At 32.2% G+C, this 15,951-nt stretch overlaps 1 protein-coding gene across 1 annotated transcript; it reads left to right on the plus strand.

Moving 5' to 3' along the window:
• Positions 1-171: 171 nt before the first annotated feature.
• Positions 172-15,462, plus strand: LOC6052125 (protein GPR107). The gene is made up of 8 exons (XM_038248684.1): positions 172-395; positions 466-576; positions 646-791; positions 8,525-8,777; positions 8,838-9,226; positions 9,290-9,680; positions 14,477-14,643; positions 14,706-15,462. The coding sequence occupies exons 1-8, from the start codon at positions 297-299 to the stop codon at positions 14,848-14,850; spliced, it is 1,701 nt and encodes a 566-aa protein (XP_038104612.1). The 5' UTR covers positions 172-296; the 3' UTR covers positions 14,851-15,462.
• Positions 15,463-15,951: the final 489 nt, after the last annotated feature.

Genomic DNA, 15,951 nt, shown 5'->3' on the forward strand with positions numbered 1-15,951 from the left:
TAAAGCATAATTCAATTACTGAATTATTGAAATTTTCAAATTAAATCATTTTTAAAAAATCTGTATATACAGATTTTTGTAATTTTTGGGATCAAAAAATCTGTATAATACAGATTTATCTGTATATCTGGCATGGCTGTTCGTGACAGCTGTCATTTGACGCCACCCCCTCCGCTTTTTGACAACCCACAAAGAAGGCAGCAAAAACAACCTTCGCGTAGTGAAAAATCGAAACTTGCCAGCGCACACAGAAATTTGTACAAGGCAAAAATCTTTCCGGGAAAAAGCAGGCAAATATGGTTCCGCCAGCTGGCTTGTGCGGCCGCTGGGTGAGTCTGCTGCTGGTTCTGTGCGTGGGAACCGCCGTCGGACGGCGTCATCATCTGGAAGTTCGGGTGAGAGTTTTTGTTTGGCGACTCTTCTTGGGAAAGCGAAACTTATGTTTTTTTCGTAACTGTTTTGCAGGATGATTTACGACGATACATTCCGCTCAGTACGTTCGGGTTCTACTCGGGTGGCATTCTGGACGTGAAGGTGACGGATTTCCGGGTGGAGCCGGGGTCGGAGAATTACATTGTGAGTTTGAGGGGGGAAAACCTTAAAAATTATGATGACTTATTCATCTCTTTTCTTTTAAAAATTAAGTTTGGCCTCTCGCTGGATAAGACACTGTCGGATGCGATGAATCCGTACCTGGACACGCACCAGGATATCTGCATTCTGAGGGATCCGATTGGGAACCTGCGCAGCGGACCGATCGTCTTTTTCGTGATGGATTTGAAGCATGAAGTGTAAGTTGTGTTTGCTGTTTGCATTATTAGTGCATTCAAGAATTTAATGGAAGACGACGAAGATCTGATCATAGTAGACTACATATAGGGGAGTCGGAGGTGTAATGGTACGACCGTCTGAAATAATACAATTTATTGGTAACACTCAACTGAAGAAGTTCGGTCTCTGGCTAATCTCCCAAAAAAAATCATTCCCCAGATTCTGTTGTTCTTAATGAAGATCGTAATTATCGTAAACATAACCCTTCTCTTGGATATCTTCAACTCTTACAAAATTAGGTAGGGCGAATCTGTATGAGTTTCGTTCATTCAACAACAACAATAAAGATTTCTTGGAATTGGTTCATTCTGGAAAACGATTTATCCTTGAATGTTATTCATTCTAGGCAATGATTTTTTTTCAAATTATTTTATTTGTTCACAATTTTTTAAGTGAACTTTTAAAACTGAACCATAACAAGTTATTAACTTTTTATTTTTCTGAAAATTTGAATTTGTGAGTTTTGGATTTTTTGATTATTTTTGACATAGGACTATGTCTCTACTTACTATATTGGGGGGGCCAGTTCAGAAATTCGATCCAAACCGTCACAAGCGTGCGAGAAAAAATGACATATTTCAAACGCTTATATCTTTTCCCCCAATCGATTAATCCAGAAGATTCAATCACCAGTCGAAAGGGGAAGGCTTAAGCTATCGTTTTATTACATAATAACTATGACTAAACATAGTTAAATCACTTAAAACATGCAATCGAAATGAGTCATTTTTCAGTTCAAATCGGGCAGATGACCAATCAGAGCGAGCGTATGCATTCGAGGCCGCGCCCCTTTTGTGCCGTTCTCCGGCTGTGCCGCTATATAAGCAGAAAATTTCGCAAATGCTAATCACTTTGGAACGAGCACTCGAACCGGGTACATCGAGCCAGCGCGGAGCAGCAGCAGTAGCAGCCAATAGAAGAAGAGGACCAGCAACCAGAAGGAAGAACCACCAGCAGCAGAAGGAGGAAATTCTTACAAAGGCGCACCAAGCGGACCGGTGGAAGTCACCATGATGTGGCGGTTCTCATGCAACATGGCCATTTCGACAGTGGTGGCCACAACCTGGAGTGGCCGGTGCCCTCAAAGAAGGTTCCCCCGGGGCCCAGAGGGCCTTCTACAGAACCATACGAGTTTTGGAAATATGGGTATCAAAATGCATGGTTTTTGATACTGAACATGAAAATGGCCTGAAATTTCGACAGTGGTGGCCAAAAACTGGAGTGGCCGGTGCCCTCGAAGCAGGTTCCCCCGGGGAACGGAGGGCCTTTTACCGAACCATACGTGTTTTGGCAATATTGGTATCAAAATTCATGGTTTTTGAAAATGGAAATTTCGACAGTAGTGGCCACAACCTGGAGTGGCCGGTGAACTCAAAGTAGGTTCCTCCGGGGCCCGGAGGGACTTTTAAAGAACCATACTTGTTTTGGCAATATGGGTATCAAAATTCGTGGTTTTTGATACTGAACATGAAAATGGCAATTTCGACAGTAGTGGCCACAACCTGGAGTAGCCGATGCTCTCATGGAAGGTTCACCTTGGGGAACATTTATGACAATTTTGCCGACAAATCTATGAAACAAAATAAAATAATCTTATTCTAAATTTCACTAGCAATCCAAAAACATCAACAATCTCATTAAAATTGTTTGGTCCTATGTCTTTCGGTTATGTCTCTGACATACCATCTTGAACTTTTTTTTTCGAAGTTTCGATTTTAGTAACATTGTTTTGTCAAAATAAAAAAATATTTTAATTTTTTTTTACTTTTATTATTATTAACTTTTGAGTCTTTAATTTTTAAAATTTTAAATTTATTATTATTTTAAAATCTTCAATTGCTTAAATCTCAGAATTTCTTACTGTTTTCAAGTTTCTTTATATTTAAAATATCAATGTGTTAATTTTCGATTTAATCAACTTATTTTGAAGCAAAAATTTGCAAAATATCTATGAATATATACACTAAGATTTTTTTTACCGAATTCGGTAGTTGAAAAATCGGTAAAAGATTAGATCGGTCAACCATCTGTCAAAATACTCAAAATGAACAAAAATTTTACCGAATTTCGGTTGTACGATGAACAATAACGAACTTCATAACCGAATTTCGGTATGTTTTTACCGATTTCGGTAATTTTCAGTTTACCGAACTGTTCAGCAGTTGAAAATTCGGTAAACTTTACCGAATTCGGTAAAAAAGTCTAGGTGTGTATGACAAAAAACCATAATGTTTAACACATAAACTCCCAAGCTCGAGAAAAAGGGGGAATTGTAAAGCATTTTGTTTGCATGAATTCAGACGCAATCAAAAACATTTTCATAAATAATTAATATTTTTTAAATGTTTGATATTAGCATAATTGTTATGATGTTTAAAGCATTGAGTGATACAGTATGTTTAAAAATTTCGCAAATAAGGCTTTTAAAATTTGAAAGTTATTTGTTTTTTTTTCGTCAGATATATTAAATCTTCTCAAAACGTTACGTGATCATTGAATATCTCCAAGTTGTTTTTTTTTAAATTTAAATCCATTTTAATATGAGAAACAAGTGTCAAAATAGGGGGAAAATGTTGCCAGAATTGCAGGTAGTCAAATTGGAATGTATGACAAAAGGTCGAAAGACATAAGGTCGAATGGACAAAAGGTCGAATGGACAAAAGGTCGAAAGTGGACAAAAAGTTGAATGCCAAAAGGTCGAATAGACAAAAGGCCGAATTAAAAAAAAACTTTACAAAACAAAACTTTTGATTTGAGCCTAAAAACACAAGTATTGATTTTAACGCTTTTATTTACTTTACCTTGTATAAAAGTACCGCTAATTTTCGAAAGAATGGAAAAATTCACAAAATCATTACGACAGTCAAGAATCAGTTTTTTTTCAAATTAAATAAAAATTTTAGAAGTCGAACTTTTTTTGGAAGAACTGCTCATGTTTGTAAGAATGGGAAAACTCACAGAAACATTACGACAGTCAAGAATGTGTTGTTTAATTTAAAAAAAAAAATAAAAAAATATTATAGAAGTCGACCTTTTTTGGAAGAACAGCTCATGTTTGAAAGAATGGAAAAACTCACAAAACATATTTTGACAATCAGGAATAGGTTGTTTTTGAAAATAAAATTAAAACTAAAAAACTGTTCGAAATTTTTTTTTTGAAGAACAGCTCATGTTTAAAAGAATGGAAAAATTTACAAAACTATTACGACAAACAAGAAAATCAGACTTGTTTGTAAGAAAATAGTTTTTTCAAGATTTTTTTTGAAGTTTATAATTATAATTATTTATTCTTTTTTTTACATTCGACCTTTTGTCCTTTCGACGTTTTGTCCATTCGACCTTTTGTCCACTTTCGACCTTTTGTCCATTTTCCCATAATAAACTCAAAAAATATTTTTTTCAAAATTCAGGCTTGAAAGGGTTAGACTCGAAAATATTTTTTGAAGTCTATGTTTTATACAGTACAGTTAAAAAAAAATATGAAAAAATTGAAAATTTAAATTACAAGCCATGATTTTCACACTTGAATAAAAAAAAAGTGTGTTAAAATGCATTTGTTCAGTTGTTTTGCAATTATTAGTTTTTTAAAAATCAAAGTACAACAGAATTTCACGAAAACACAAAATATTTTTGATTGATGGTATTCAACCCATAGAAAAATATAGACGTAGAAAAAAAAATTATGAAAGCCAAAATTAAAATTCCAAATTTCAGAAATTCAAATCATTTTTGAATCTTAAAGTTAAAAAAAAATCAAAAAATGTAAAAATCGGAGATTAAAAAAATCAAAAGTATAAAATACTTAAAAATTAAAAAAAAAAAGGATTTTTTCAAAAAGTATAAATTTAAAAATGAATCAAACTTTTAAGTTCTTAAATTCTTAAATTTTTTAATTTCAAAATTTTTAAATTTCGGACCTCAAAAAAAAAACAGCAGAATTCTTTAATTTTGGACCTTTTAAAATTGAAATACTTCTTAATTCTTAAATGCTACTATCTTGGCTTCTATTTTTGTCCCATCTTAGATTAAAGAAAATATGATAACTTTGTAGCATTTTTGGAGTTATATTTTAGGTTAAAGGAATTTTGTGAAGAATTCGCTTTAATTTTTTTCTATTAAAATTTTATTTAGTTTCAATACCTTAATTTCTAAATGCTAAATTTTTATATTTTATTATTTGCCAAAATTATTGTTATGGTTTTTCCCTCTAACTTCATCCCAGCAAAAAATTTTTTTTTCCATACAATTTTCGGCGTAAAACATTATTTAAACGGTTGTGATGTTTGTTTTTTTTTTCAACGGACTCGTGTGTTTGCCGCAAAACTATTTTTCTTATTACGGAGTGGATTTTTTTTCGACTTCTTCGTAACAACCCTGAATATGTTTTCAGTATATCTATTTCTATTAAAAATTTGAAAATAAAATTTTGCTGTTTGCAAATTTATACACTGCCGCTCGAAGCTTGTCCGTCCCATATGTAATTACGTCAATTTTGAGGTAATGCAGTTTGGTTCAAAATTAGAAAAACCTATAAAATGTAGTTCTTTGTTCTAGAAAAACGGAGAAAATCCACTTTTTCCCGAAATTCTAACACGTAGCCTTATGGGCGGGACAACTTTGACACGCGTTTTTCTTGGCTTGCTGTTTTACATATGGGACGGACACGATTAGAGCGGCAGTACAGTTATGCAAAATTTTAGGTTTGGCCACCAAATTGAGCTACCTAGTTGCCATTAACTCTACCATTTTTTGAGTGATTGATGGATTCTGATCAAATTTGTTCAATGATTTACGTCTGTTTGTCTGTGCTGTGGCAATGTATGCAAGGTCGCATACGAGGTGATCTTCACATTTGTAAAGATCAAATGGCATGGCATGGAGAAAAAAAAAAAAAAAAAACACTATTAACACTTGTTTTAAATCCAATCCGTCCTGCTCGACGGCAACTGTCTTTTTGGAGCATTAGCTCATCAACTTTGCGGAACAACTCCAAAATACCGGTTGGAGAACCGCAGCGTTCTGCGTCAACTTGTAGTCGCACGAAGGAAACAAGGAGCTTTTCGCAGAAAAGAGGTGGTCATGGACGACGAAGAACCTCCGAAACTAAAAGTGGTCTTTAGGAAACATAAGTGTCCTCAAATCTCAAAGTGTTAACCGATCGACAGTAATAGTCCTGAACAATCCTTAATGACAGTAACATAAGAGAATATGCATGGTTTGACATTTTGGGATCCTGGTCGATTAAGTTCCTAACTCGTACGTCCGTAATAGAGAAGTCGATTTGGATTTCTTAGCGAGTGTTATCTTAAAGCTGATTTAGGTTGCCTAGTTCTCCTGGAATAACAAATCCAACTAATTGGAAACAAGGAAAGGATTCTGAATCGTTTTAAAAGTGTAGATTAATAGTGTACAAGAATCAGGAAATCATGCATGATGGAAACCTTGCCGTTTCAATAAGAACTGCTGAAGAGGAAAATATCAGCCTAAAGAAATATAAAGAAAATCGCACCAATCTATTGATCAAGTCGCCTTTGCTTTTTAACGCTGACGTTTGAAAGCGGTGGTGCGAATGTGATTTCATCGCAGTAACCAGTAGAAAATTTTCATTGCACACGATTGATTGATTTGGCGCGGATATGCTGGCTAATTTTGCTCAGGCGCGGATTTCGCGCGGATGGCAATTTTGATAAATAAATTAATTGAGAGAGATAGAATTACTTTCAAGTTATCAAGAAAAATATTACCAGGAATTGGGTACTAAAGCCCTATGTCAATTTTTATGTACAACGGTAAAAACACGATTAAAAACCATTTCTGATCACTTTTTTCATTTTAATGCAAAAAAAGTTATTGACAAGACAACATTTTTTCGATGTATCAACTATGGTCCTCTTGGAACGAGCTGTCAAGTAGGAACTTTTCTGTCAAGAAGGACCGCGAGGTTAATTTTTCAAAATTGATTTGAAAATCCATTTTAAACTCTTTGTGGTCGTACAAAGGTGCATTGTACTCAGAAAAATAAGCTTTATCGCTGTAACCAATAATATCAGCAATCTAAGCGTCATTTTAGGACCCAATTGGGATATTATTTTTTTCGTTGAGTTCAAAAACTTTGATTTCTTATTAATTGAATTTTCTTCCGAAAATGTTTGTTTGTATTTTCTCAATAAAAAGCGTCGAAAAATGAAGATAATAAAGATTTTTTTTTAAATGTATTGCTGAGAATTTCTTAAATAAATTTATTACTACACTCAACTCATTTTTCAACATCTGCTTACAGACTCTGAAAATTTTATTTCTTTTGAGTTTTGAGTAATGTATTATAAACTTATTCAGTGTTTATTTCATACTGGATCCATCGAATTTTTAATCTTGTGAATCATATTTCAAGCTTTTTTTTTGAGATCTTATAAGCAGAAATGTTTGTTTCTAAATTTGAACATTCTTGGGTGAATAAAATTAAACTCCATCATTCAAATTTCTAATGTTCAGAAATTTTTTAAATCTCAACATTTTTGTTTTTCATTGGATTATAAAAACCTAAAATCTAAAAATTGAGATTAATTTTTTTTAAGAAATCCAAATTTCTAAATTCAAAATTTAAAAAATTTGAAATTCAAAACTCCACAAATTTAGGAATTTTAAAATTAAAAAAAAAATCAAAATTATGGAAATTAAAAATTTTAAAAGTAAAAATTAAACAAAAAAATAAATTCCTAAATTCTTAAATTCTTAAATTCTTAAATTCTTAAATTCTTAAATTCTTAAATTCTTAAATTCTTAAATTCTTAAATTCTTAAATTCTTAAATTCTTAAATTCTTAAATTCTTAAATTCTTAAATTCCTAAATTCCTAAATTCCTAAATTCCTAAATTCTTAAATTCTTAAATTCCTAAATTCCTAAATTCCTAAATTCTTAAATTCCTAAATTCTTAATTTTTTTTGTGGCACTTCTCTTGACGTCTCTTGAGGTATTTTTTAAAAGGATTTTTTTGCTTTCATTCCTTCAATATAAACCGAGTTTCATTTTTCTATCAAATACTCTCTGTATTATTTTTTTTTTCTTTGGAAATAACATTTCTTGAATGTTGGTCGCGATTTTTTTTTATGTGGCGAGAATTTCGCGCGGATTTGGCGCGGGTTTTTTTTCGATTTTCTCGTAACAACCCTGCTTAACCCAAGCCCTACTCAAGTTATTTCTTCAAAATCTAACTTATAGGAATTTTGGAAACAAGGAAAGGCTTCTGGACCGTTTTAAAAGTGTAGATTTATTGTGTACAAGAATTAGGAAAAAGTTTGCGTTCATTGATTTGTAAAAAAAAAAACACGAATGATGGAAACCTTTCCATTTCAATAAGAACAGCTAAAGAGGAAAATATCCGTCTAAAGAAATATCGAAAAAATCGCACCAATCTACGATCAAGTCGCCTTTGCTTTTTCACCGCTGACGTTTGAAAGCGGTGGCGCGAATGTGATTTCATCGCAGCAACCAGTGAACTGTCAACAAACGCGAATTTTCACTGCATTGAAGTGCATTCGGCTGAGAATACAAAACGACATCTAAAGAATCAATTTTTCGTTACGTTGAATTGAAACCACGAACAGAAGACATTCTTCAGTATTAATGTCCGTGTTAGGGAATTCCAACCACCTTGAACTCTTCTAATATAAATTATTGTTCTCTTCCCACCAGCGTCCACCTGAACTGCTCGAGCGAGTGGCAGAACGTGCACATCTACCGCGACCAGAAGCAGATTCCTGCACTTCGATCAAAGCGCCAATCCTTCGCCAAGGTCAGCGACTCCAAGTCGATGTACATGCAGCGAAAACGTCGGGATATCGCGTCGCCGGTGGCCGGCGAGTCCGCCGGAGCGTCGGTTTGCCGCAACTTTAACCTCTCGCTGAGCTGCGAGAAGCGCGACCCCTTCAAGTACTGCAGCTTTAATGTGAGATTCTTGAAGTAATGTTGTTTTGGGGAATTTAATTGAAACTTGTTTTTTTCGCAGTTCGCAGTCTGGGTCGCGAGCAAGGCCGAGGAGGGTCTCTACAACCTATACTTCCACAGCTGCCCCAACTACGACCTGAGCAACCTCTACCCTCTTCAGTTTGACGTCACCATCGAGGAGAACAACAGCGGGAACTATCTCTCTGCCGGAGAGATGCCCCTCCCTGCGCTCTACTTCATGATGTCGCTGCTCTTCTTCCTGTCCGGCCTGTTCTGGGTGTTTATCTTGCGCAAGAGTAAACATCCCGTGTTCAAGATCCACTACCTGATGGCGGTGCTGGTCTTTTTGAAGTCGCTCTCGCTCATGTTCCACGCCATCAACTATCACTTTATCGAGACGCAGGGCGAGCACGTTGAGGCGTGGGCCATCCTGTACTACGTGACGCATCTGTGAGTATTTGAACGGAACTTAGTCTCCAAAAAAAAATCTTCTAAACCTCAAAACGCTTCCAGCTTGAAGGGAGCGGTCCTATTCATCACGATCGTCCTGATCGGCACCGGGTGGACCTTCATCAAGCACATCCTGGCGGACAAAGACAAAAAGCTCTTCATGATTGTGATCCCGCTGCAGGTGCTCGCCAACGTGGCGGAGATTATCATCGCCGAGAGCGAGGAAGGCGACAAGGAGCACAGCACCTGGCGGGACATTTTCATACTGGTGGATTTGCTGTGCTGTGGGGCGATTCTGTTCCCGGTGGTTTGGTCGATTCGGCACCTGCAGGAGGCGGCCGGGACGGACGGGAAGGCGGCGATTAATTTGAGGAAGTTGAAGCTTTTCAGGCAGTTTTACATTATGATCGTGTGCTACATCTACTTTACCCGGATCATTGTGTACTTGTTGAAGGTGAGTTGGTTTACTAGATTCCAAGGTGGTCAGTTTTGGCAAAGAACTTTGTCCTAAGGGCTCTATTTCTGATGGGGTGTCATTCCAGAAAAATGAAAAGTTGAATTTGCAATCGAAATTTTAATTTTCAAGTTATTGCCATTGTAAGCCTAACTTATGGTAAACCCGAGCAGACGTAAATAACTTGGGAATAACATTTTTCGATATTTGAAAATACTAGGCCAATAACACTTTATGTTATTTATAACAAAATTTGTTATTCGTCGTTATGATTTTTTTTGTTATTGGATTGTTATTGTAATAACAGACGAATAACAGTTTTAGTTATTCTTCGAACAAATCTTTGTTATTATTTTTTGTTATTTTAACAACTAATCCGATAATCCCAATAACAGTCCATAACAAAAAAATGTTATTCCAAAGTTGTTTTGGCTTTCAACCAATATCAGACCAATAACAAATGTTGTTATGATAACACAAACTGTTATTAAATCCTTATGCAATAATGGTTTTTTCAAGAAGTTTTCATGACACTTTCTGTTATTTTAACAGTGTTATTGAAATGGCATGAATTTTGTTATTACCGTCTGCCCGGGTTTAAAGAGTAATATATATAGTTTTTTTTTTATATAAAAGGTTCTATAAGTCCTGTGTTTCATATATCTTTTAAAATAGGGCCCATCTTTGTTCAATTCTAAATTATTTTTGTTTTTTTTTCGAATAACTGACATTTTTTTATATTTATTGTTGAACTTTGAAAATCTGACAAATAATTGTTGGGAATACGAATCTCAACATTTAATTTCAATGATTTTTTTTCTTGAAAATGCATCTAACACCCGTACAGTTAATGTTCAATTATTAATTTTCAAAAATGTAAGATTTGACAAAAAAAGTACCTACATAAAAGATTTACTATAATTTAAATTATTTTTCAATAAAGTTATACATGCCAAAAATGATTCGGAAGGCAGAAGAATGCATTTTAAATGGATTTCACATGATTGTATTTGAATTTCCATTGACATTTTAAAGATTTTTTTTGCAAAAAATAAAATTATGAATGTCTGTAATTTCCTGATTTACAAAAACTTCTTGAAACTATTAAATTTTTGATTTCTTTTCTTTTTTTTTTTAGACTGAATTTCTAAAATTTATTGAAATTATTGATTTTTATAATTTTTTATAGAATTTTGAAATTCTTTAGTTTTTTTTTTAATTTTTTGAAATTGTATAAACTTTAAAATAACTGAAAATCCAAAAAAAAAATTAAATTTCTAGATTTTTTTAATTTTTCTCAGACTTTTTAAATTTCTTGAATTTTTCGAAATTCAAATTAAAAAAAAAATCATAAATTTCTTTTTTTTTAAATTTCTTACAATTTTAACTTTTGAACTTCTTTAATTTGTTTTTTTTTATTTCCTAAACTTATCAAATGTCAAATTTTAAATTGTACAAATTTCTTGGATTATTTTCAATTTCTTAAATTTCTATTATTTCTTAAATTGGTTGTACTGCTTTTTTTCAAATTAAAAAATGGCCTATTGTTAGATTTGTTTTAATTTTATTTTTTTAAATTTCAAATGCTTTTTAATTTTTTTTATTTCTTGAGCTTTTTGATATTGCTAATCGCTTTAAATTTTCGTAAATTTTTCAAATTTCTATAATTTTTTAATTTTTTAGAATTTTGTAATGTGTTTAAATTTATACCTTTTTGAATTTCTGAAATTTCTTGATTTTCTCCCTTTTCTTATATTTTAAAAATTATTCAGTCTAATCTTTTATTTTTGAAATTATTCAGTTTTTTTAGTCCTCAATTTATAGAATTTCTGGATTTTTCTAAATTGTTTAAGCATTTTAAATTACTTGGATTTCCTAATCTAAAAAAAATATATTGAATTTCTTAAATTTATTTTTATTTTTTTTCAATTTCTTAAAATTTTGTACAATTTTTAAATTTAAACTTCCTAAATCGCTTTTTTATATTTCCTAAATTTCTCAAAGTCTTTTATTTTTTTTTCAATTTTAAGCCGTTGCAAATATTTTTTGAAAATTATTGAATGAAAAAAGTGTATTAAAATGCACCTGTCCAGTTGTTTTGCAATCATTAATTTCCAAAATATCTAAGTATTGACGAAAATTTTATTTTTTGTGAAAAAAAAGTTTTTGCGGTGCTGTGCATTGGAATTTCATAAAAAATCAAAATATTTTTAATCCTGTCCAAACATGCTAAATATCAATATAAATGCAGAAAATGCATTTCAGATTGTTTTCAGTTGATATAACTTCTATTTACTTTAAAATTTAGAAGTTCTTCTGATTTTTCTGACAAATTTTAAAGGAGGCCCCCCCTCCTTTAAAATTTGTCCGAAAAATCAGGGGTCAAATTTTTTTTTAGGGTGGCGACAAAAACTTTGAAAGATATTTGCAACGGCCCTGTTTAATTTCTAAAATTTTAAAAATAAAACAATTTTGAATTTCTTAAATTTCTTTTTTTTTTCAATTTAAACTTCGCAAATCGCTTTTTTAAATTTCCTAAATTCCTTAAATATTTTTTTTTCAATTTTACTTCTTTTTTAAAATTTCTTGGTTTTTTTTATTTTTTTGTATATCTAAAATTGGTTAAACTCCTTATTTTTTAAATTACAAATAAAAAAAATTGCAGTGTTGGAATTTTTTGTTTTATTTTTTTATTCCTTGTAAGAAGTACAAATTGCTAATTGTTTTGAGTTTCTTAAATATTTTAAATTTCTTTACCTTCCTAAATTTCTGGAATTTCTAAAATTGAAAAAAGATAAAACTCCAAAATTTTGTTACTACTTCATTTTTTTTGAGTTCCTTATTTTTTTAAATTTTCTGTTTTTTTATATCTTTCTTAAATTTTCAGTTGTTTTTTTTTCTTAAGGGTCCACTACACGCGAACATTTTTTGCTTTGACTATTTTACAGAAATTGTCATAACTCTGAAAAGAAAACAATTAGAGTCCCACTTTTTGTATTAGGTCCTGTAAAAATGTTATACAAAGTTAACAAGACCTAGAAAACTGATCTGATTGTTTCAATATTTTCTTTTAAAAGGCAAAAAAACTTGCGAAAAAAGCTTTTTTATTTTTTTAATATTTTGAAATCCTTCAAAATTTTGATTTTTTTAATTTTTAAATTTCTTGGATTCTAAACTCTTTAAATTTCTTGAAATTCTTTAGCGTCTTTAATTCCTTAATCTACTAAATACCTTGAATTATACTTTTATTGATTTCATAAATTTCCTATTTTGTTTTGATAACTTAAACTTTTTCAATTTTTATTTTTTTTCTAAATTTAAATAATTTTTAAACTCTTGAAATTTTCAGAATTTTATGTACTTATAAAATTCTCGAATTTCTTTATTATTCATTTTTCTTCTTTTTTTTTGTTTTTGCCTTTTTTACCTCACTGAGGCAAGGCTATAAAATCACTCGAAAATTGAACTTCTTAAATATGTCTTCTATATATACCTTCACGTATACTTATCGAATTCTGTCAAATCCTGTCAAATCAAATTCTGAGCCAATGTCTGTGGGGATGTGTGTAGACATGATTTTTTTTCCACACGATTATCTCAGAACTGGCTGAACCGATTTTGGCCGGGTCAGCCTTATTCGATTCTTTTTTGACCCTATTCAAATATATTCTGTTTAGTAAAGTATTCAAAAAGTTATGCTAAGAAAAAGATTTTTGTATCTACTAAAAAGGTGATTTCTTGCATAACCTCAAAAGGCCGGGTCTTTTTGTTTACGTGCAAGAGTTACGCTAGATGCGAAATGCCCGGTTGCCAAATTGCTTCAAATGAGAGTCTGCATGTTTTCTGTAAAAGTCTGTATCATGTATATTTTTTTCATAAACTTATTTTCATTATTACTTTATGTAAATGTGAGGAAGGCACCAACCACCTAATGGTGGATTAAGAAACGTTTTTTTAATATGATTAATATGGATAAAAATTGAATTTACGAGCCATGGTTTGCAAATTTGAATGAAAAAAGTAATATGAAATTCATCACACAGCAGTCCGGTTGTTTTGCAATCAGAAGTTTCCAAAACTTTGCAAGAAAAAAAGTATTTGCCGTGCTGTACTCCGTGCGCAACTTTATAAAAACTCAACATATTTTTAAAAGAGTCTAAAAATAGTGAATATGATCAACAATGCAGAAAAATGCATTTTAAATTGTTTTCATTGTTTTTTTTTTTCGAGTAATTTGAAAGTGGGGATGACATAAACTTAAACTAAAATAGCGCTGGAAGAAAAAAGAATTAAGCTGAAAATAGAAAAATGGGCGTGGCCCAATGCATTCTCGTCTGATTAGAATACAATTGGGAAATATTTTTTTTAAATGCTTGTAAAAGGAATAGAGTAACTTTTAGTAAAAGTGAAAATAAATATAAATGTTCACAAAAAGTTGCTCTACTCGTTGGTGTACTTGGTTTTGTAAAATTCATGGAACACTCCAGATTATCCAGCATCTTTCAAACACGACCGCTTATTAGGCTTAAAATGGGTATATTTCCCCTAGGTTCAGTTTTGCAGTTTTTGTGTGTGATTTTGACGTATGAAAACGAACTTTTATTTTCGTTTTGGGTGCTCCTGTTAGAAAAAAATAAAAAGCGGCCAGCCCTACCCCGTAAAGTTAACCACAGAAATAATTCGTTCAAATGGATTGAGTTTGATTATAAATTCTAGAGTATTATTTGATAATAAATTCTATAAATGATCAATAATACTCAAGAAAACTAAAAAATCTTATTTTTGTGCATTTGCAGATAACGGTCGCCTTCCAGTACGCCTGGCTGGACGAGATGTTCAAGGAGATGGCCACGTACGTGTTCTTCGTGCTGACGGGCTACAAGTTCCGGCCGGTCTCGCAAAACCCTTACTTTTCGATGCACGGCGGCGGCGACGACGACGACGACGATGAGGAGGTGGAAGTGTAAGAAAACTTCTTTTAATTTAAATAAGGATATTTTTTCATCAACATTTTCGATTTAACAGTCTCACCCAAACGGGCCTGACCGAGGGTATCAGCAAGGTGACGAACCGCTCGCAGCTGCCGAGCTCCACGATGGTGCACGAGTCGAACGAAGACGAGCGGGAGAATTTAATCAGCAAGCGGGAATCGTCCCACGAGTACGATTAATTTCCATTCAACACTAACTAACACTTCACAGGTTCATGTATTCATTAAACTCCAAAATAGAAACTGAAGAAAAAAACCGCTCAGTGCAGATTTGAAAAAAAGTTAGAAATGAAAGGCTAATATTATTATAACAAAGCAAAACCATCTAAAACATAAACTATGTAACGAGAACTTATACAATTATGATAATTTTATTGTACCTTCTTTTTTGTTTTTTAACTAAGATCGAACTGAATTCGTCGTTCCACTTTGAAACCGCAGGCAAACTAAGCTAATTTAATAAAACAAATAAAAACAGTGAAATTGCTTCTTCTGTGATTTAACTCTCAAATATTGCGCTCTTTCTGTGTGAAAGAAGAAGATTTTCGCCGGTAGAAGATATATTGTGACCAAAAACTTAAAGAAATAAAATTCACGAAAAAGAGTTTGATAAAAAGAAGTTCACTTTAGACAAACAAATAAGAAGTAAAAAAACTCTTCGTGTCAAAGATGGGGGAAAGTTTTTGAAGCACGCGAGGTGAGTAGAAAAAATAAGTGAGAAAGTGCAAAATTAAGCAAGATTTTTGAGAATTTGCCTATGTGTATAAAACTTACCGATAGTTTCACTAATAAGTGTTTTTTGGTATTTGACTTTTGATGCCGATCTCTTTGAAGAATTCCCTTTTTTTCAGTGAATGCGTACTTGAATCCAATTTAATCTCGTGAAACAACACACAAGATTTCCCAGAAGACTCGTCATGATGTCGATTTATGAAAACTGATGAAAAGTCTGGAGGAAATTTATAGACAGGTCAAGAAAATCAACGTCTTCCAAATTAATAAACTCTAAAACTCTGACATTCTAACATTTCCCGAGCAGACGGAAATAACTTGGGAACAACTTTTTTTGATATTTGAAAATACTAGGCCAATAACATTTTATGTTATTTATAACAAGATTTGTTATTCGTCGTCATGATTTTTTTTTGTTATTGGATTGTTATTGTATTAATAGACTAATAACATTTTTGGTTATTCTTCGAACAAATCTATCGAATTATTTTTTGTTATTTTAACAACTAATCCAATCATCCTTATAACAGTTGGAGTTATTCTTCCATA

Source organism: Culex quinquefasciatus, chromosome 1 (genome assembly GCF_015732765.1).
Source record: "Culex quinquefasciatus strain JHB chromosome 1, VPISU_Cqui_1.0_pri_paternal, whole genome shotgun sequence".
NCBI lineage: Eukaryota > Metazoa > Arthropoda > Insecta > Diptera > Culicidae > Culex > Culex quinquefasciatus.